Genomic DNA, 23,132 nt, shown 5'->3' with positions numbered 1-23,132 from the left:
TTCAACACTGATACAGTCGTGTTGTGGATAAGCTCGAGACACCAATTGCACGACACTTTATCCCCCCCACACTGAAGAACTCCCCCACTGCTGACTGCTAATCAGTGCGAGCCGAGACACCGATACAGGCACAGGAGACACGAAGACGGCCAGCACGCACCCTCCCAAATTCTTATTAGAGAACCACAAAGCAGAAAATAGTAGTGGAAACTGGGGGGGAAGTGCATTTAAAATAAAACCGAGAACAGGAGGCCTTCCCAGGGCAGTGGGGATGCGTTGTCGAACCTGATATTCCGTCTCCTTTCAAGAACATGGAGAACATGGGAACGAGAGTAACCCCTGGGTCACTAAGAATCACAAGCGCTAGTGGGGCCTGAGTGGCTTCCTGTCACCGGTGACCCTTCTGAAGTACTTCCTGTCACGTCGTCTTCCACTTCTTCACAGCAGAATCACGGAGCAGACGGAACACTGACAGCATCGCCGAGAGGCGAGAAACGGGGGAAACACACAATCGAACGTCTCGCAGCGGTCAGATTGATCACGACTGCTCCAAATACCTACCGCAAACGACTTGAGCAAAATTATTTGACTATAAATGCATTTCTGTTAGATTTATTATAAACTTGTCAAAATCAACACTGAAATCTCCGCAAGTTTCTGTCTTCTCCACAACAGCCAATGAGACCGTAGGAGACTGCGTGAGGAATACTGTACAGCAAAAGCAGCAGTTTAAGAAAAATCATCTGAAGGAAGTATAGACGCATGTGACCACCTACACAGCTGAAAGGTAGAATTACATTGCTTTTTAACTAGACCTTGTAATGGCTGGTGGATGAACTTCAGGAAAAATGGGGAAAAAAAAACAATGTTTTTCCAAAGTATAGCCTAGCTCCCCGGTGCATCACATACAGTACGGCTGCTTTCAGTGCAGCGAAGAGGAGCGGAGCCAGTATTCGGTCTTCCTCCCGGCCCGCGCAGGAAGGACACCCGCTGTGCTACTGCGCTGGGGGCCCCGGCAGGAGGCTGCTCTCCGGGCTCAGCGGGTCCACATCTCCCCAGTAGGGCAGGATCAGGGGCAGCGGGGCCACGCGCCTCTCCAGCAGGCGCCACAGCTGCAGCTCCACAAACTCGCTGCCCCCGTCCGACAGGTGGAGCCCGTCCGAGAGGTACGAGGAGAAGTCCTGGCGGGACACGGGGTCGCCGTTACGCTGGGCAGCGCGAGCGTCCCACAAGGGGGCCCTGCCCCCCAGCGTCCACTGAACCGCTGGACAACGGGGTGCGTGGTTTCAATCCCCGGTACTGAGCACGCGCCGCCTCGGAGCGAAGGCTGTTCGCGGGGAGCCGGGGCTGGGAAAAGCAGCATGGAGACTCTGGGAAAGCTGGCGCCAGGGAAAGGCCAAGCCTTTCCTAGCCCAGGACTCTCACACACCCTGCCCGTTCCCGCAGCGGCTGGGGTCTTCCGGTTTCTGCTCCCACAGGACTAGCCATTAAAACAACGACCCGAGTTATTTTCTGAACTGCTCAGAAAGAGGAGTTTTCTCCAGGTCTTCTACAGTGGGGTTTTTTTCCCCCACACGACATTTTCTTCCTCACCCTGGAGTCCGGTGAGAGGTCGTGCAGTGATGGAGCTAAGGAAATGATTAGACTGGCTGTGGAACGGAGACGGAGGGGGGGGCAGGAGCCAAAAAACACCCGGCCCTCTGGGAACCACACTCTGCAGGAGCCTCTCTGAAGGCAGGCCTAGGCATGGCTCAAATCCCATTATAAGCCAAGGCAAACTCAGCAATTTCCTGTCACAATACCACCTACTATTAGAAAAGGGCAAACACATTCTCACAGAAACACTGAAAATAAGGTCCTTTCTTAAAGAATCTTACTTTAAAACTCTGTGGTCTGTCTAACTCTCGTCCTGCTTAGCATGCATTTGCCTAGCTTGCATTTTTCCTCTCTCGTTTACCTAAATCAGCTGGTTACTGGCTTAATTGTCCGGCGCTGTTCCTTCAAAGAGACTTTGAAACACCTGTCCTCCAGAGTTGGACCAGCCTTTTGTAAAGCATACACCAAGAATGCTTATCAATGCACAGCTTAACATCCTGTCTTTAGCCCTTATTTTGCTACTGACTGTTCTCAGGTGAGCTCACCTGCCCGTCATTCTGCATGAGAGTCCACAGGTCCAGAACATCAGTCCCGCACTCTGCCGCTAACTGGACACAGGCCTCAGCATACTGCCCAGTCACAGCGTTGAGGCGGTTCAGAGGGCTGCCTGAGGAGGAAAAAGGGACACCTCACAGTTTCAGTATGAACAACACGTAGATGACAAAATATTCACTGACAGGGTCATCTACCAGAGTCAGACACTGCTCCTGGAATGGATGGAGTTTTGCCTTGTTGAAAAAACATAAGGAGATGCGAAAAGTTAAGGAGAAGAACAGGCCGGCCAGCCCATCAGTGCACAGTGTCTACCTAAACATTAATGCATCACAGTGTCTGTGCTGGATGTGGGGGCTCCTACATCCGTATTCACTGTTTTTTAACTCATGTCTCATTTCATTCAAAACAAATTCCTGCACTGTAAAAACAAAATATAGATAGAGCACACATTTGACTGTGGACTGGCGTAACAAAAAAAAAAGCTTAGAATACAACATGCAAAGTAGGAAGTAGGAAAACAAAACAACACCAGATACTGCGAACTGGAATTATTTCATGCATGAAATATTAGCGTATCATCGCAAATGCACGATTCCTCGAAGCCCTTTCCAGCACTGCAGGCAAGAGCAATGCCCCGTGTGGTTTTTAATGGTCTGAATTGGGAGGAAGAGTTCAGATCTTTTACTCGGAGGCAGGAAACGGATTAAACTCTCAAAATGTCTGCCGCGCACACGCCCAAGGCCCTCGTCAGCGGCGGCGGTCACCTTTCCGGTGGCACTCCTTCTCCCAGGCGGGCTCGTCGAGGGGTGGCGGGGTGATGAGGATGACCCTGTCCGCGGAGACGCCCAGGCTGCCCAGGTGGCGCACCATGCTGCGCAGGTTCTCGCGGTACTCCGGCAGGGGCACGTGCTGCTGGGGGTTCCGCTCTGCCCACGGGAAACACGCGCCGCAGCGCGGGGAGTGAGCACGGCGCACACGGGCCGCGTCCGGCCCCAGGCAGGACAGCGACACCACCTCCCGCAACTCCCACAACCTCTCAGCTGTGCGTGCGTGCGAAATCAGCGCACACAGAAAACTGAACTGCGCCCAAAACATTAAATTAAAAAAAAATGATGATCATAAAACACGGTCGTCGATTGAAAAATGCTAAATTGACCACATGAGACTGGCTGCGAGAGGCCCAACTTGGCTGTGTGCAGTATCATCGCTACTCGATCATCGATATCTATGCTCTCGTCGTCTCGTACCTCCCTGCTCATGCTCGCTCGGCACTATACGACTGGGCTCGCTGAATCACCATCCCGGTCTTTTGGATCTCTGTGCTTATATGAGGATGACAATATTAACAAAAAAATAATCTCAGGTTTACAATTTTACAGGCACTCAATTTAGTGCGCACAAGTTTTTGCCACTGGGGGAAAAAATTTCCACAACTTAAAATTTTTCCGCACACAGGGCATTAAAAATTAGGGGGAATGCTGGACACAACCTCCCGGACCGAGCGGGACGGCGGCTTTGCAGAAGCCTTCTGCTTGGGAGGTTTTCTGGCTGGCAGGGGCCGCTGCGCACAAAAGGAGCCCCGGCCACTGGGGCCACATTAATACAGCAATCGATCATTTTTCCTCAGAACCCAAAGTAAATCTTCTACGATGTTCACGTTCTTCTTGTTTTTCATATACTTCGTTCCTTTCATCAATGAGTCAGTATTACTGGACACTTCGAAGCACGTTTTTTTTAAAGTAAATTTGCTACAGGACTTGTTGTTATTATTTCCATATTCTTCTTTCTTTTCCACTGTGAGTCGGTATTACTGGACACTTCGAAGCACGTTTTCGAAACACAATAAATGGCGCTACCATGCTCACGTTCTTATCTACAACGAGATGACATTACCGGACAGTCTGAAACACGTTTCTGCAACGGTTTATCCTATAATAATTAAGTATCATGGATCATACAGCACAGGCCGACCAGTAAGGTTTCATTCCACACTGAAAAATAGAAAGGACGTGTGGAAGATTGTCGGGTGTGAAGAAGCCCTGGTCACCGAAACGTTGCGTTTCTCGTTTCAGTTTTTTCAGCGTTGAATGACCCTTCCTGGTTCCTCTACAGCGAAAGCACACCCAAACACAGGTAACACTCATTTATCACGAAAGTAGCCCTGAAACCATTCAACATTTTGGTTAGGTCCCTTTGTAAAAAAAATTCTGGACTGATTTGCAAACTTATATTAAAAAAGAGGCTAATACTGATATTATTTGTAAAGAAATAGACGTTATGTTAAACTTCAACCCCATTGAATAATATGTACCCCTGACGGTGTTATGGATATGTTATATATACTCTCGTTTGTATTGTATTTCCTTTTGTTGTTCAGAATAAAAAGTTCAAATAAATGTAAAAAATCCTGGATTACACTTTAAAAAATATTTATAGTGGCCAAATGGATACTTTAATAGCATCAGCAGAAGTTTCCCCGGATTTAAATCAAGGTCCACTTGCCTTTCAAAGCGCTGTCATTGGCGCCAAAGAAGATGGCGAAGGCAGCGATGTTGCTGGCGTCCACGGTGCTGCTGTTGACGATCCTCGGCAGAACCATCCTGGCCCATCTGCTGTTGTAGCCCGACAGCCCACGGTTGACCACATCGCATTTTCTTTCCGTTAAATCCAAGGAATAATATATATATTTTTTTTAAAAAAAGAACCAAGAACAGATAAGAGTGAAGTGATTTTAAAATGAAGCATGCACCTTAAAAGGACATGTTTTTTTAAAAAAATAAATGTATCATCCGCTATGCGTCCTTGAAATAACGGGACCGTAAGCGATAAAGGTCACAACACTGTGCAGTAAGTTTTAATATTATTAATACGTTTACTTTTAAAAAAACACGAAACTTACCTGGCGAGTCTGTTGGCTATAGCGGAGCCCCAGCCTTTGGGTTCGAAGGAGAACTACGAAGAGGACAGAGCTGATCTTTATACCTCCGTGTATCAAGTCTGCGACAAAACTAAACCACAGCCTGGAGGGCTGATGTCTGATCTAAACGAAGGGCAGTTCGGACAGTTCAAGTTTATTAAAAATATAGCCATAATACCAGGACAGGGTATGCATCAGTATTTGCAGAAAACAGATGTCTGGGGCATTTAAGAAAGAAGTAAAGACCATAAAATGTAACTTCCTGTCTTGAAAAAATACCTTGTATATAAAATACTTACGAAAACTACCTCATACCACCACCACCACCACTGATTTAAGGTACAGCACTTTCATCTTTTAAAGGATTCCCGCGATGACACGCCAATCACATTATATTTATGCTCACACCTGAAGAAGGCTCCACGGCCGAAACGTTGTGTTTTCTTTCTTCCTTTTTCCCGCATGGAATAAACCTATTACTTGTTCCTTTGCAGCCTACGCATGCTGGCGCAGCTCCCCACCTGAACTATATTGTATTTACTGTATGGATACACATTGATCTGTTTAGGTGGAGATCACACACGTCAAGTACGAGAGTAAACATTCCCAAATCTAGGACACACACACACATATATTCTATTGAAATGTGTCGAACTTAAATGATCACACTGAGAGCCTACCTGGGTGATCGAGTCGCCAAACAGTATAACCTGGGGCCACACTATGTTTTTGATTTTAGACATGACTTAAAACTCAGGATACCGGCGGGCGGCAGGTACTGTTTGCACTGGGGTTTTCTTCCGTCCTTCTCCGCCTCCGGCATCGTTTGCGCCATCTACTGCACGGAGGTCGACAATCGCCTCAAAACTCCCTCCGCAGTTTTGTCCCCTCTTTTATATACATATCAAATAAAGAAGGTCAACTCGGAAAAGGCGCGGGGTGGATTCTCTGTGCTCTCCCTGTGTCCACATGGGCATAAATCTGGTGCCCTGGTTCTCCGTTATTTCCATAAAACGTGACGATTAGATCGGCGTCTCTGAACTCTCCATGCCCGCTGCCCCTATCAGGCTGTAGTCCTGCCCTGCGCCCTGAGCTTCTGTGATTTCAGGCTCTGTGTTGCTACAAACCTTGCCAGAAATAAGCATTTTTCCGATAGTGAACAGGATGCAAGAAACTGTTCTGTTTTGAGAAAACTACAGTGTTGACTCCAGCATTAAAGAATGAAACAATGAAAAATGATTTTGCATATTATCCACATAATAATAATAATTGCTTACACTTATATAGCGCTTTTCTGGACACTCCACTCAAAGCGCTTCACAGGTAATGGGGATCCCCTCCACCACCACCAGTGTGCAGCCCCCACCTGGATGATGCGACAGCAGCCATAGTGCACCAGTACGCTCCCCACACACCAGCTCTCAGTGGGGAGGAGAGCAGTGAGATTAAGTGATTAATTAGGAGGCCATGATTGGTAAAGGGCAAGGGGAAATCTGGCCAGGACACCAGGGTAACACCCCTACTCTTTTCAAGAAACACCCTGGGATTTTTAATGACCACAGAGGGTCATGACCTCAGTTTTACATCTCATCCAAAGGCCCCATTTTACAGTATAGTGTCCCCGTCACTATACTGGGGCATTAGGACCCGCATAGACCACAGGGTGAGTGCCCCCTACTGGTCCCACTAACACCTCTTCCAGCAGCAACCTTAGTTTTGCCCAGGAGGTCTCCCATCCAGGTACTGGCCAGGCTGACACCTGCTGAGCTTCACAGGGCTGCAAGGTGTGAGCTGCAGGGTGATATGGCTGCTACCATAGCATAACATTTTAATTTTAAAGTTCTCTCGTTAGCTTTAACCTCCTGTTGAGTTCCAAATGTTTTCATATGGACATGCACCACCCTACGAGAGCTAAGCTCCGTATATGAAACACCAAATTTACCTCCTTTCTGCAGGTAAGAATGGACACTTAGCTCTTCAATATAGAGATAAACCCAGTCTAATGATAAAAGCCATTGATGAGGCAGACTTTGTGTGGACATATACTACTGAATACAGAGAGAATAGAGACCACAGTGTAGCTGTATGTGTTTCTTTCACTCTTTTGCTTAGTATGCAAAGGCTTAAACTTATTTAAAAAAAACAGGATATTACTTTTTCACATTTTCAATCTGCATTGAAACCATTACCAAAAATTAAAAAAGTAAAAAAGAACACAGGCTCAATAAAACTTATTTTAAATACTCTATACTGTATTTAAAATATTCTTAGCAGTACCAGTGACACACTACTGAAAAATCAAAAATGTAGTCCAAGGCTTGAAATGAATAAAAATCAAGTATCTTATAAGTAGAAGCCAACTTTTTATTACGAATTTAAACATGTCCAACAAAAACGAACAAATAGTTAAACAACATTCTTGCCGTTTGAAAACGCAACATATGAATTTTAACAACAACAAAAAAAAACAGGCCGTTGAGACAGGCTTTATGAGGTGTTAAACCGTGAAACGCGGCTGCGTCTCCAGCCCGACGGCGCGGAGCAGGGGTTGAGGGTCGGACCTCCAGCGGAGAAAGCCAGAGAGCCGGCCTCTTCCTCACAGAGCGGGGTTGAGGGCGTCATACAGCCGCTGCACGGCGAGCTCCACCATCTCCTTCAGAGACTCGTCCTCCGCGCTGCCCTCCTCGTAGGTCACCGTCTGGGGGGGGAGACAGCGGCGCAACATGGTGTCTGAGACACGGGCGCGCCTTGGCACCCGCGACTGATCTCGGAAAACTTTCCGAGATCAATGGAGCTACACTCTGCCACCTTTACTGCCAGCGACCGTGGTTTCAGAAACCCAGACCGTTCTCCTCCAACCCCCGTGAAGAGGAACCACTGCTGATGAACGCCGCTTCACTTACTTTCCAAACGAGCTTCATGACGAGCTACTAGTCTCTGGATGGAACCAAACATGCAAAATTCTCGTACTGCAATTCATAAATTAACCCTTCATGAACAGTGCGGTACATGTTCTGTGATCCCTTGCCCCTGTACCGGCTGCAATATCTTTTTTTTCCATTTCTTTATTAATATAACTTACTTTAGTGCAAAAAGTCAGTATCTTTCCTCTGTGCTATGTGTCTTACAGGAAGGTCTCAAATAGGTTAAGAATAAGTCTACAGAAAACAAGAATGCTATCCAGTACTTATTCCATATCATTAACTATGGGGGGGAAATTGTTTTATACTCGTAACATATGCCTTATACTGTATGTAGTTTTGATTATATCCTCAAAACACATCGAGTGTAAATGCTCAGTGGAATTCTGATCTATATTAGCAGTGAAATACCAGGATTTTATCTTTTTATATTTTATTTTCACAAGCCCTAGCCTTTGATTTTCATGCTGAGCATTTTTGTATTTATCTTCTTGCTTTTTTGTTATTAGTTTCTCCTTTTACACACTCGGTCCTTGGTTCTAAAAACCACCTCACTTCAGCACACAGTGTCCCCTCAACCTGATTCAGAGATTCCTTTCTTATTTCCGTCTAGAACAGTTCTTAATAGGTGATCAATTGGCGATGAAGAGACACTGATGGGAAAGACCCCGTATCAGCTACTCCCTCAGCGTGTTTTTGTTTCTCCTTTCTGTTCAACAAGCGACAAGCCTGGATGACAGGTGTTCTGGAACTCGTAACAGGATTGATATCAAACCCAAATATCGAGGGGCTCAACCAGGACCAGCACTTGTAAGCCGAGCTCTCCAATCGCGGGTCGTGTCACTAGCTGACTGTGACTGGGATTCCCCGACCATGACTGGGCTTCCCCATGCAGCCATGTGCAATGGGCTGGGTGCTGCCGCTGGCAGGCTGGGATTAGTCAGCCAGGGCTCTCCTGGCGAGGGGACCTGCTGGACCATATATTGTACTTCCAGCAAATGGGCCGTGTGTATTTTAAAAACGACTCAAAGATGGGTTGGGTCAGAGGAGACTGTCTACACTTCCACATTCTTCTCTGTGGGTGTGGGTGGTCACAGGGTTCGTACTACTAGCTGAGACACACACGTGCTGTTCCAAAAGAGGGTAGGTATAACAAAGACATAAAAGGGATTTAAAAAACAAATCCAAATTTTAAGAGATTAAAGCAAATTAAAAGTATACCTGATGTAGAAAAGTAAAATCGATTAGCCTGTTTCTCTCCATACAGAAATAATCTCTAGTGTAATTCATCGTAGATGATCTGTAATCTTAGCTCAAAGGTTGTGCCTCCTGCCTTCAATATAAAATCTAAGTGACTCACTCGTGTCTCCAGCGAGATGTAAGCTGTCTTCCCATCCACAGTCACGGCCACGTTTTTGTCCTCTTTTACCTCAACACAGTCATCTCCAAACATGTCCCTGCGGTTCAAATAAGGAAGACAAAAGAAGAATTGCTATCGCATCCCATGATGCCTCATGTCCTTCTGAAAGTGTTTGTCTGCAAAGTCCTGGGAGGCCTTAATACAAGAAGTGAGGGTATTCCCCTCAGCAAAGTCAGGCTTCAGGCTCAGCTTCTCAGTCTTTTCTCAAGAGGAAATGCACAATTCCACATGTCATTTGCATGTGTATGTGTCATTCGTAACCCAGCTCTGGTAGATAAACTGGAAATCTGAACGTGAACAGAAGGAGGAATTATTTAAAACGGATTTATTTTTTATTTAGACCCCCGTCTGTACAAAAAAAAAGTGTTTGCTTACTGTAGCATAACTTCCAGTCTCTTCTGGTAAATCTCCATGTCTACCTTCCCTCTTTTAGTGGTCTCCAAAACTGTGGAAGAAAAGAACCACCTCTTGAAAAGAAGTACACAGTACAATCACAAGGTCCCGGCACCCCCGAGGCACTTGGGAAAAAAAACTGCACAAAGTAGGATAAACCAAAGCTTGATGGCCATTCCCTCAGGAACGCCAGCACCTTTTCAGACTTGCTCATTAAAATCCACACCTGTACCACAAAACTGGTTATTTGTTTTTAGAATTGATGTCAATTCTAAAAAAAAAATTGTCTTGATTTCTCCAATAAACCCTCCCCCATCCACCCTCAACTAGCAAAATAAAAATGTTATTTGCTTAACTGAATTAAAAACAGAATATTCAAATTACGGGCTCCCCGTGAATCCCACACTGCAAACTCATAATCACCTTTTCTCTCCACAACCAGCCAAACCAGAAAAACACCAGCTGCCACAGAACCCAGATCCTCCCAAAAACATATACGCCTCTTCCGTTCCAATAACGTCGTTGTAGTTACATCCCCTCCCTTCCTACTTTTTCTTTTTCTCTTCCCTTATCAATTTCCTTCCCTTCTCCTATCCTCTCCTCGTTCCTTCTTTCCCTTTCCCCTTCCGTCAGGAGCTTTAGTCGTGCGCTCCCCGAAGACGGGAAAACTCGCCTTTCTTCACATCCCGGAAGAAAGATGCACCAGCTCAATCAAACACGGACGAGACCGGTAATAACACACCGACACATTTTCGATGGACAATTTTCAAGGACACTCTTGAGTCAATCTGACCTTTCTGAGCTTTGGGGTTGGACTGAACTTCAAGGACCACAGTAGTCACCGTATCAGCATACATGTCATTCAATGGGTTTGCAAGCCACTGAAAAAGAAAACACAAGCACAAAAATTCTCAATTATTTAGGTATCACTTCCATCTGCTAGCTTGGGTCAGACATGGGCTCTTCCCACCCGCACTTCACCGCAACGCCTTGACTAAGAGCAGTCATCTCCACATTAATGAGGGGATATCAATCGTGTAAAAATACATCCGCTAACCATCGTGAATCACTGGCGAGTCTCTGAAGACACCGTTTTTCCAGCGTTAATCTAGTTTGCATACAAGAAAGACCTAAGAACATGGAGAGCTCTTTTAGGGAGCATGTTTTTCTAAAAGTGAATCACGTTAAGGCTAGCAGGCAGAAGAAACGGACTGCTGCTTGCGCTTTTATCGGCCTAGACAAAGCACAGCTGCAAGAGCAGGACGCCAAGCTTCATGCACAGCTCACTTTTCTGATGTTCTAGCCAATGCCTTTATAATGACAAAGAAGACTTGCTGTAAGCTTTGTTAAAAAGACTGGAAGTAGAAGCAAACACCATAAAAATGTTTTTCTCTGAGCCTGGCTCTACACAGACAGTACATTCTGAAACATCAGGCATTTTTCTATGAACAATAAGTCCTCAGTCTTGAAGGAGTGAAGCTCAAGAAGTGTCAAATGCGTCACGACTTAACTGTTTAAATAAGGCTCTGTAGGAGCCGCCTCTCCGTACTCACCTCCAGTACCACCATTCCTGCCTCGTACACTAAGACAATGTTCTTGAAAATCTTCAAGGTCGGCCGGTCCAGGGTGTCTATCTCCTCCACATCCCCTGACACGGAGGAAACGGGACATTATGTCATGTGAACACTGTGACATCCCACCGCAGAGCAAGATGAAACATGTATAAAGCCAAACACGGCCGCTGAGAAACGACACAGCACAAGTTAACTAGAGGGACGTTCATTTAAAACTGAGAACGGGGCACTTTTTTTTTACAAGAGCTACTGACGGTCTAGAGAGACTGACTGGTCTCCTCTCGTTTGTAAAACGTCTTATGTTTTCACAAGGCACAAAGGAGTCTTGTAGGAGACTGTAAGAAACTAAACAGCACTGTTGTTGAGGCTTGTATCACGGTCTGTCCATCAGCGGTCCTCAGATCAACCAGATACTAAAAAACAAGCAACCTAGATGATGCAAACAGCCTCCTCACAGGTGCAGACCTCAAGTTCTAATTGGCTATCGGCAGAGAAGGTCCGAGTGCGATTCCCCACACGCAGGAAATACAGGGAAAGACTCATTCTGGTGGCCCATAGCTTCACTTGCTAAATCCCAATTCACCAGGACACTGGGTGTGAAGAACTTTACAGCACTGTACCCTTGCTAAGGAATCCTAACAAGTAATCCTTGTGGGAAAAGGTAAAGACAATATAAAAAACAAATTAAAAAGGGCCTTGGAACTATTTCAAAATCTCTTCTTTTGGGGTACACACTGCACAGGCTGTTTTAATCTATGACATAAATGTCTACGATACCATGTGCATGCACTGTAAAGAGACTTTTACAAAAGTCATTTCAGAAATTCTGTATTTCGCTCTTGCAAGACCTACAGTATCTCGAACACTGCTTTTCAAATTCCTTCACACAGCAGCTCAAATAAGGACCCACCAGCAGCACTTCATGAAGTTTTAAACTGAGGCCTTAGTCACAGCTTTATTTTGTGGATTCCTGACATGGAAAACGATAATGCGGTACCCCCCCCAGATTAACACTGCAGTGCTGTAAGTGCTCGAGGGTAGCTCACAGACCTGCCAGGCTGCGGAGCTGGTTCACCAGTAACGAGTAGGGTCCTGTGAAGGGGATGGCCTGGGTCTGTTTTACGGTGCTCACAGACAGATCTGTGTAATCTGAAAGACAAGAAGTCGCATGAGAGGCCGTGGCCGGCGAGGGGAGCGTAGTGGTGAAAAGAAATGAGAAGTCAGCAGTGACCTCCCCACTGGCAGATCATAGCGCTACTCACTGGACAGGTCTGAGGGGGTGAGGATGTGGTAGTTGAAGTTGCGTTTCACTAGGATTCCTGACACCCTCTGCCCCTGTTCACACTTTTTGTCAGCCAGGCAGCCCATAACCTATATCAAGAGGTTAGAAACAAAAAAAAAAAACAAGGACATGCTAAAGTGAGACTTCACATCTGAGCTCCTATAAACACGCATCATCTACTTTAAATAACCAGACCGACAGACACAAAGCTGGGTGGCACATCTCCAATGACCATTTTAAGCATCATCATGCTGTACTGCGGAAGATACAGGATTTCTACATTTCTAAAAAATACTAAGTGTTAGAGGTTCAATGCCTGTTTTAAGAAACAGGTCTTAAAAGTTTATTTTCACTAGATGATAGTCACAGAACAGTCCCCTTCGGAGGTTTACGGCTCTGTCAGCCTCAGAACGAACCGCGTTCGAGCTCTTCCTTCAGCTGGTGTTGACTTCTCTGTGCTCCAAGGACTTCATGTCGTACGTCAGGGGACTGGGCCTTTTCAGCAGCAGCCCCTCACCTTTGGAATGATCTTCTTGACTATAGTACCACCCTCTTAAAATGCTTTTAAATTTCACCTCAAAACTTACTTACTTTCGGAGGCCTACAATTCTTAATCCATCTTTTTAATGACACATTTGTAAATCTTTTGTGTGTGGCTGACTGTACTTTGTCAGATGGTGTAAGGAAAGTGGAAAGTGTCTTGACAATGCCGCAGAAGGATAGAAAGGACTGAGGGGCGGATTGTTTTACTGAGCGATATGGAGAAACGCGATGCCACCAGCCTCTCCCGCAGTGGAGGCCTCACCTTGGCCAGCTTCTCCCCTCTGAAGTTGAGGGCGACGGCCTCGGTGTTGCGGGGGTTGTGCACTTCGATGTGGACCTCGTCGTTGTCCTCGTACTCTCGGATCAGCGCCGCCTTCAGCCGGGCCATCTCGTTCTGCTCCCCGTGGACCAGAATCTGCAGGCGGAAGCAGGTTCACCCAAAGACCAGCCCTGTGGCCCGAGCCGGGAGCTCACAGCAAGAGAAACTGGAACAGGGGGCACTACCCCCCGGCCCTTTTAGAATCAGTCGACTTCCCACATGACAACGCTCCCCACGGCGAATAATGGATTTGAAGACACTCGAATACACAGGGCATAAGATGCTGAATTAACTGCTGAGCTTTGTTATGCTGAATGAGACCGGCCCCCTCTTGTGTGCAGACTTTGTTATAAGACTCCTTGTGTCATAAACGTGCTGTTGATCAATCCATTGTGACGTAAACAAATATAACTTTTGTCTATTTTAAGATATTTACTGCAGCAGATGTAGGAGTGCACAGGCGGAAATAGGGTGGTGTGTAATCAATAGGAAATCTATCTTTGGGTTTCTCGAACTGATGCTAAGTCAACACCAGAACATATGCTCTAGGTTAGACAGCTATGCTAGTTAGGGTTGCATTACAAAGATACATACAGTGCCTACAGCAAGTCTAGACAGGACTTGGAAACCTGTGTTTCTGTGTAGTGGAAGGCAAGTGGTTACACTAGAGCTCATTTACAACTGCTATAACTAAGGCATGTACACACTTACCCAACTCCCTTTTCTGGATTTTAATTTAGAATTACTTTTCACAATGTCTGAGCATTTGTTTTTCACTTAGAGATCACGTGTTACAATGTGTAAATGAAGGTAAAATAATTTCTGATTGAATGGGTCTTGATTTCAGGGTGTGAGGTCAGAAAATACGTTACAATGGGAAGAGGGTATAAACCCTCTTAGGCGCTGTATCTTTGTTCAAAGGACAATGTGCAGAGATCACACCATTTCTAAAAAACGGTCAACAGAGATTCATTTTTCTTGGGAAACTGAGCCGTTTGAAGGTAGATCTATAACTATAGAACTATATGAACACTTTTCAAGAGTCATTTATTGAAAACATCTTAAAATAACTGTCTCGCTTGTTGGCTTGGCAACATATCAACAAGTATCGTCAGTTGTAATAGGTTGAGAAAATGAGTGAAAGTAAGTAGCAAAATAATAGAGGCAAATCAAATCAACTTAAATATCCCCTACCAACAGGGGGTTGTAAAGAAGGCTAAAGGCATTATGCAGTGTGTCCCACCCCCTCCACTGTGAATTCACACCTCTGTGTCCCCAGATGTAATGGTAAAAGACACAAGAAATCTTTCACCCCCCCCCACCCCCCCGCGACCTCCCTCTCCAACAATGTCAAGAACTCTCTTATTTCCTGTAACCCTACTGTACTGTCTGCTTTGTTGGCGATGTCTGTCTTTCATGTATTGCTGTACCGGACTGTGCCATAAAAACAAATCTCCCCCTCGAGGATGGACGACAAAGCTCGAAGGGGACCGCGTGGCTGTGCTCGGGCCGGCGAGGAAGAGAGCAAGTTTACCACGTGGGGCGGCTTGAGAGCGCGGATGAACTCGCTGGTCTGCTGGTAGTCGGTGTGAGCAGAGAACGAGATGTAATCCACCGACATCTTCAGCGGCAGCTTCTGCCCGGACATGGTGGTGATCTCCTCTGGTTCGGACATGATGTGCTGCACAGGACACGGACACTCCCGTGAGATCAGACCGAGCCTGACCCTTCCTCAGCGCACCAAAGTCGCCCCAGCGTCCCGAGTTTAGACACTGAGCTCAGTGTTCTGGGACATTCTGAAGCTAAAATGTCAAAACCACCGTGTATTTATTTTAACGACATTGGACAGAAGTGTTCAAATCCTGTCCTGGTGATCCCCCAGTTCTATATTCCTCAGACGCCCTCCATTTTCCAATCGACTTATCTAATTCAGGGTCGTGGGGGGCGCCGGAGCCTATCCCAGCAAGCAACAGGCACAAGACAGGGTACACCCTGGAGGAGATGCCAGTCCATCGCAGGGCACATACAGACACAAACACACACACAATCTCACCCGGGCCAATTGTCCCAGAAGCCAATTAACCTACTACCAGTATGCAACTCCACACCGATAGCACCCTAGGAACTGAACTCTGGGCTCCAGCACCGCGAGGCAACCAGTGAAACTGCGTGGCACGCCACAGGTGTCTTTTCGTCATTTCAGATTTTTTGTTACTTAACTGACTGCAATCAAGCTATCATAAAGCTTTTAATGGGGGGAGGGAGGGTTTAAACAGTCCTGGTAGGACTGGGAGAATGGTAGGACTCCATTTCTCAAGAAAATGGGAATCGAACCCGTGCGAGACAAGCATGAGCCGCACACAAAAAGACAGGCAGGTGTGGACCTGGCCACTGCGCTAGTGTCCCGAGAGGACAGGAAAACACAGCGCTGAGGGTCACGAAGAGCAACATGAATTCAGCTATTACACCGGGGCTATTATTAAAAAGGGAGAAAAATAAACGCTAACAGAAGTCACTCCTACGATGGATCTTCTCCAAACTGGTAAAGAGTTTCTTTGCATTGCGTACAAATTGCGGCCTACAAAAATCAGTTCACCGTCTGCCTACCCGAGACGGAAAGGGACAGGACAGATACCACAGGTTATAACAAAGCCCACTGTTATTTCTGCAGCCCAGCTAGATCTAGCCTCACCTTGGCCAGTGTCCCTTCAACACAGTAGCCCGCGATGATGACGCCATTCCTCTTGTCGGTGCACCAGCTCTCGAACAGCTCCCGAGACAGGCCGCTCTGCATCATGCCCGGAGAGGCCATCACCACGCTGGGGCCGATGTCATCGAAGTGATCCATACTCTACGGGCAAGACAGAGACCCGGATGAGACCGCCGCTCACAGCCACTCCCTGAAGCCTTACAGCGCACAGCCAAGACTGAGGGGGACTCGAAGTTTTAGTTTTAACGGATTCATCCCCTTCACTCTGGACTGGAATGGACTGAACTGGGTTGGATTGGAATGGACTAGACTTGACTGCAATAGACTGGACTGGAATGGACTAGACTGGACTGTAATGGACTGAACTGCGATGGACTAGACTGGACTGTAATGGAGTGGACTGGAGTGGAATGAAATGGACTGGAGTGGAATGAAATGGACTGGACTGGACTGGACTAGAATGGAGCGGAATGGAATGGAAGTTCAACATTCAAGCCTGTATTCAAATCAAACCAGACTGAGGTTTTAACGGTGTGGGAGGCTCTAGGTCATAGGCAGCACATGGCCGAGCACGAGATGAGCCCCCGCCTGGAGATCTCATCCCCCACTCTGGGTGGAGCCTCATAACAGGTGAGCTGCCATGGAGGAGGAAGTAGTTTTGCTATTTACCACACCAAAAGCACGTGTGGGCGAGGGTTCACGTGCTCACCTTGAGGTTGCTGATGTGCTTGAACACGAAGGGGTTGTTGATGTTGATGGCCTTGCGGATCTTTTCGTTCATGGCATTGACGTAGGTCTGGTACACCGCCATGCACTTCTTCGCCAGAGATGAGGCGTAGTAGATGGGAATGTCGTGGAGCTCGGGGTGGTTCTGCCAGTACTCGTCTGCGAAAGCAAAACCCAAGAGCCAACCTCAGCCCCCCGGTTCATGCGGGTGGGAGCCGGGCAGGGGCTTTCGGCACGGCGGGCGCCCCCACGCACCCAGGATCAGCAGGAGCTCCTGGGCTCTCCCCAGGGCGAACACGGGGATGAGGCAGCGGCCCTCTCGGTTGACGATGTCGTGCACCGTGTTGCAGAAGCGGGCCTCGCGCTCCTCCCTCTTCTCGTGGATGTGGGTGCCGTACGTGGATTCCTGGGGGAGGTTAGAGGAGCCGAGAGAGAGGTTCGCACCAGGAGCCTGCTTTTAAACAGGCGTGCCTGCACCATCGGGTAAAACTGAGGGCTGATGCATTACAACATGGAGTACCAGCGACAAAACAACACATAGGAATGGCATTTTATAGCCGTATTCCCTATAAACGCTTCTCAGGTTCCCAGAGCCTGATTTTACATAATCATGCAACGGTTTGCTGTCGCATCCCATCATCACTTATGCCCCAGATATTTATCTATGAAGACAAAAAGGGCTTACGCATTTGAAGATAAGGCACCACAGCCTTTTGTTATTTCTCTTGCACAAAAGAAAGAAAAAAATAGTAACAACTGGAGGAATCATTTGTTAAATGTATATAATACTATTCCTCCCAAAAAGATCCCAAAACACCCCTAAACACATAGGAGGGGACCCACTTCGTCCACCACTGAAGTGCGGCCCCACTGCACAACAGAGAAGTGAGAAAAATGTTTCACCAATCAACGTGAGCTTAAGGAAGAGCAGACAGTACAAGCCCAAGGTGTAATTTAGTCATTACACCGGAATTAACTCCCTTTCAAACTTCCTTCGAAATGTTAAGTTCAACACGACGAGCTCAGTTTAACTTCTCACTAGAAGGAGGGAAACTCCTTCAGCACGGTGTCCCCTGTCACTGTACTGGGGCAGTGGTGGAGAAACAGCGCCACTTACTGGTCCACAGCAGCGGCAACCTGGTCTTCCTTTTCAACGTTTCCCATCCCAGTACTGACCAGGCACAACCTCACTTACCAGCCAAGATCTGATGTGATCAAGACGGCAAAGCTGCCACTGACAGCCTTAAACATGTAACGGGCTGTTTCAGCAATCGCAGAGGTTTCACACATGTTTTTTTTTAAAGGAACTGCAAAAGTTTTTCAAGCTGTTGTGAAGCCAGGAGTTGGCAAAGTGTGAAAGACAGGCACAAGACGGAGGGGACAGACTTACGATAATGAGAATGTCAGGCTTGACGCTGGGGATCTCCGCTGCCATTAAGTGTCTGTCCTCCTGGCGGGAGAAGTCTCCGGTGTACAGCAACTGAAGAGACACAGGAACACCTCTCTCACAGACATCCATGACATACTGACGGCACATTTACACCGAGGCAGCGATAGAATAATCAAGGACTAATTTTTTCACTGAATTCACTGAAATTATGAATCCCTACAGCCTCTTCTGTAACCAGGGTTGGTTCAGTGTGCCCCTTTGTAAGAATCATCTCATGAAGCCAGTGCCTTAACAGAACAAACAAAGGCCAAAGACAAAGTTCAACGACATTACAAAGAACTAAGTCTATCATATTACTAGACTGAAGAAAAATGCAGAATATCTTAATGTTTAAAAACACATATCTACTCTAGCAGAACTACAGCTTTTCTGGGTTTAGGGCTCAGGAGCAAAAATACAATCTCGTCCGCGCCGAACAGCTCCAGTTAAAGGGCAGTGTAACATAGGGCAAAGTCCCACCTTCACACCAGCGATTTCAATCATGAACATGGCTGCCCCCAGAACATGGCCTGCGTGGTAGCACCAGAACTTGATGCCTGCGACCTCCTTCACTTCGTGGAAGTTGATCGTCTCTATCTTGTCCATGCTTTCCTCCAGATCTGTCTCTGTGTACAGCATGTCATCCGCTGAAATGTTGCTATGGTCAAAGAGAACAGGCAGGAAGTGTTTAAACAGAACCAGCAATCGGACATTTAAAGGACACTTGAAGTGATCTTGAGGTAATTAAGTCATACTCCATTGTTTTTGCAGATGTACCCGTTGATCTTATATTTCCGTGGCACATAAACATCAATCTTGGCAAAAAGGTCAATTTTTGACTTTGGAAAAGCAATTTTCTGGTCACCTTACCACATAGCAGGGAACGAAAGAAGTCACATACAGGATGAATGAGATGAAGGAAAAATATACAAGGATGACAGACATCTAACAATATCTCGCACGTGGATCCATCCAAGTCTAACAATGAATTATTGGTAGAAACTCTGATAACACATTGTACGTTTTTCAATCCACATACAGTAATGTGCTGAGGTTTCCTGTCATAAGAAGAAAAACAAAACAAATCACTCACCTGACTTTAACATAATCTGACAGCAGCCACCTGTAAATGGCTTTTGTGGCGTGAGTCATGAATGTCCTCCCCTTAAAGCTGGTCTTCTGCAGGAACCAGGGCAAAGCGCCACAGTGATCCAGGTGGAAACTACCACAGACACAATATGCACGTTTCAATAACGAACTGGCACACGTCTTAATTCAATAAGGGCACATGTCTCTTTGGGCAGAAGGATGACTGTCAGTTCTTGTCCTGGAGCTCCCCTGTGTTATCATGTTTTCACTTCAGCTAAGCCTTTAACCACCCAAGACCCGCTGATGGCATCCGTAAATGAAATTCTTGCTTGATTCGACTTTTTTGACCTTCTTCTATGCTCATTCTTTAGTTTTGAAAATACTCTCCTGCAGGTCTTTTACAAAACAAAACAGCAGACAGAGCGCTGTCCCCTCTCTTCCCCTTGCATATTCAGAGGCAGCGACCTATTAAGTGTTTATGCAAATCTAAAAAGCCCTTATTATTAGATGCCTAATTCAAGGTGTCAACAACACTGTGTTGAGGGGACAACACTGTATCAGACCATCCCAACAAGTTTTGCTCTTTCCATAAAACAGGGAAAATATCCATGCAATATCTGTACCTCTGTGCTCTGCCCAAGTTGGACTGCTTACATTCGACACTGGAACTGAAATGGGCTCGAAACCCGGGAAGTGGCTGTTCCTAAGAATTAGCCTGACTGATTAAAGGAAGGCAAGGACAGACTAAAAGACAAAGGGGTGCTCTGGGGCCAGGGCTGAGGGCGACCGGAGCGGCGGGCGGTACAAACTGGCTGATCAGGAGGAGGTCAATCTCCGCGGGGTCAATCAAGTCGATGTAGGGGAGCGCGTCCATGCCCTCCAGGCCCGGGTGGATACCACAGTCCAGCTGGGGAAAGAGAGACAGCGCATGGCACCTCTTCTCCAGGTGTCACCCACCCGCCACAGAACTGTGACACCGAGTGTCTGCCCCACCCCGCAGGGGGGAGCCTGAGACAGAGCAGACGGTGTCCTACCATGATCTTCCTTCCCTTGAACTCCAAGATGATGCATGATCTTCCCACTTCCTGTCCGGCGCCACTGAGGGGACCATGAAAAACAGAACACCCTCCTTTAATTCGAGACTCGAGAGGAGGAATTCCACAGCAGGAACCGCATGAAGCAAGTGCAAAGCCTTCCTTTTTACGATTTCCAAACCTGCACAATGTACACTCAAAGAATGCACCGCATTTACAAAACGAAGAATTTCAGGGAATTCAAAAGTAAAAAGCAGCCAAGCATGAAAAAAACAATAACAGCTTTAAAATTCACCCAGTGGATAATGTTCACAAAGTTCAAACGCGCGTTCTCTTTTTCAAGAAATCTAAGTTAGGAACCTAGGATTTGTTGCACCAGAGAAACATTGTAAAATGAAGCTTTAACAACAGCTTTCTTAAGCTCTTGGTTAAGTCTGCACACCCTATTAATTGAGAATATGTCTTTTTAAAGCTATTAAAATGATGTACATCTGGAAAATAGATTTTGGAACCACATATGCTACAGAAAACTGAGTTGTACTGGTCCAAGCAACTATCTTATAATACTAAGACTAAAGAACTTTACTGATGTGAACATCAGTCTGGTTTCCTTTGCGTCTAAACTTATTTTAGACTACTAAATAAATGAATAAACCTGTAAGAGACCTAAGAACTCTCTGTTGCGATTCCTGTATAGATAAACCCCCAATTGTATAATGAAATGTATCCGAACTGTTTTTGTTCCCAAGTCATCAAGAGTACATAAGGGTCTTGTCTTTGTGATGTTTAGAAAACTTGTATCAATCAATTACATACAATTACACGTTGTATTACGTACAAAATACACATCAATTAAAATCAACACAAAAATAAATAATTTCGAGTAGCCGACAATGTAGTATGCGCTCGTCTGCATCAAATTAATAGTTTCCGTGGGAAATACTCTTACACAACTGGACATACTACTTTCTATACCGGTGCACTGCTCCTTCCTGAATCTCCCGCGACACATTACACAGGCACTCGTGACTGTTCACTGTAACCCACAAACGCGAACCACAGCACACTTACAGGGGTCTAATTAATAACTGATCGCTTTCCTCCGCTGGTACCAAAATATCGGCTTTTCGCTTCGCAGCCATTAAACAACCAGTTCTATTTCATAAGTCATTAAACAACGTTAACAGCAAAAACTTGGAGCACCACTCTGCCTCATAATCACTTGCACGAAACAGGACAACTTCCGTTTCTGCGTGCAAAATACGTCCCTACTGAAACTATCCCTTTCGATCTTTGGTTCCGACATCATTGTTACTAACGGAATACACGCAGTGAGTCTGTGTGTGCCTACTGCATAAAAACTCTAGAGAGTATAGTTCTTCATTACTACAGTTTCGACTTTTCGAGTATCACTAAGTATTTCAATAAACCGCAAAATATTACTTGAAACATATTTTTCTATCTGGGACATCCAATGGTGATGGATGTATTCACATCAAAATGTACATCCGTCCTCTCCTTAGTCAACGCTCTCTGTTAAAGTAACATTTTTATTAAAATACTACTAATACTTAAACGTGATGTGTTCTGAAAACTCGAAGAATAGAATTTCATTAAGCCAACTTTCAGTTAAGCATCAGCAGTTTTAATGAAAAGATTTCAGCTGCAATTGCAGGGTGGCAGGGTGACGCAGTGGTTAGGATTGCCATTAAATGGCTGGCTGCAGAGAAGACCAACACGATACATTCTGGGAATGTCCTACACTGACAGACTGAAAGACCTGAACCTTTTTATTCTTAAATGGATGAGATTCTGAGAGGCCCTGATACAAGTATCCCAACTTCTCAAAGGCTTCAACAAAGTCAACCCAGCAGACTTCTTCAGAATGAGCAGTGAAACATGAAACAGAGGACACAAGTGCACAAACTACATGGAGGTGCATTTAAAACTGAGAACATGAGGCATTTCTTTACTCAAAGAGTTGTGGGAGTCTGGAACAAACTACCCAGCCATGTTGTAGAAGCCATACACTAAATCATCTGGAATCTAGATCAAGTTGCTACTAACTACCAAACAAGCTAAATGGACTGAATGATCTCCCCTCATTTGTAATCTTTCTTATGTTAAATAACTAGTTGGTAATATATCAGTATTCAGTCCTGCTAACAGTAACACGCGGATACACACAGACAACAACATACAGTAGAAGCTTAAACTTATTTTAAACTAATTTAAATTTGTAAACAAAATTAAAACTATGAATCTGTCATTATCTGTTTAAACATCTGAAAATAAAAAAATGGAAAGGCTGCAAATCAATTTCCTTGAATTCAAAGTGGTATTAGGTGCTCTGTGCTGTTGGTTTTACAGATAGCTATTAAGTAATCCAAAAAGATCTGGGTAGATGGAAATTCTGAAGACCTGGAGCAGTTTAATTGTGATCACTTGCAGGTGAGACGTTAAAGTCAGGGCAGGAGGGAGCCACGAAGGTCAGTGTTGCTTTCTCACAAACGTTTGGACCCTGGGTTAGATGTGGTCTGGGTCACCTTATTGGGGGGAGTTTTTATATTCTCACAGCATCCATCCCGCGGGCCTGGGTTCGATTCCAGACCTGGGGTGCTGTC

General features: G+C 45.9%; 2 protein-coding genes across 2 annotated transcripts; both read right to left on the bottom strand.

Moving 5' to 3' along the window:
* Positions 1-599: 599 nt before the first annotated feature.
* On the bottom strand, positions 600-5,882 carry iah1 (isoamyl acetate hydrolyzing esterase 1 (putative)). Its single transcript, XM_088927769.1, has 6 exons — positions 5,749-5,882; positions 5,051-5,103; positions 4,654-4,805; positions 2,916-3,077; positions 2,142-2,263; positions 600-1,181 (listed from the first exon to the last, which is right to left on the bottom strand). Exons 1-6 carry the CDS (start codon positions 5,809-5,811, stop codon positions 996-998), a joined length of 738 nt encoding a protein of 245 aa, XP_088783895.1. The 5' UTR covers positions 5,812-5,882; the 3' UTR covers positions 600-995.
* Positions 5,883-7,411: 1,529 nt separating this feature from the next.
* Positions 7,412-21,766, bottom strand: cpsf3 (cleavage and polyadenylation specific factor 3). Its single transcript, XM_088927757.1, has 18 exons — positions 21,580-21,766; positions 20,509-20,572; positions 20,284-20,381; positions 19,479-19,607; positions 18,866-19,043; positions 18,347-18,436; positions 17,212-17,362; positions 16,940-17,115; positions 16,213-16,371; positions 15,055-15,201; positions 13,464-13,616; positions 12,639-12,747; positions 12,427-12,525; positions 11,356-11,450; positions 10,596-10,683; positions 9,785-9,854; positions 9,350-9,446; positions 7,412-7,766 (listed from the first exon to the last, which is right to left on the bottom strand). Exons 1-18 carry the CDS (start codon positions 21,648-21,650, stop codon positions 7,665-7,667), a joined length of 2,076 nt encoding a protein of 691 aa, XP_088783883.1. The 5' UTR covers positions 21,651-21,766; the 3' UTR covers positions 7,412-7,664.
* Between the last annotated feature and the right edge of the window lie 1,366 nt (positions 21,767-23,132).

The sequence above is a fragment of the Atractosteus spatula genome, chromosome 2, assembly GCF_055471065.1.
Source record: "Atractosteus spatula isolate fAtrSpa1 chromosome 2, fAtrSpa1.hap1, whole genome shotgun sequence".
NCBI lineage: Eukaryota > Metazoa > Chordata > Actinopteri > Semionotiformes > Lepisosteidae > Atractosteus > Atractosteus spatula.
This window is presented reverse-complemented; position numbering and strand designations above follow the sequence as displayed.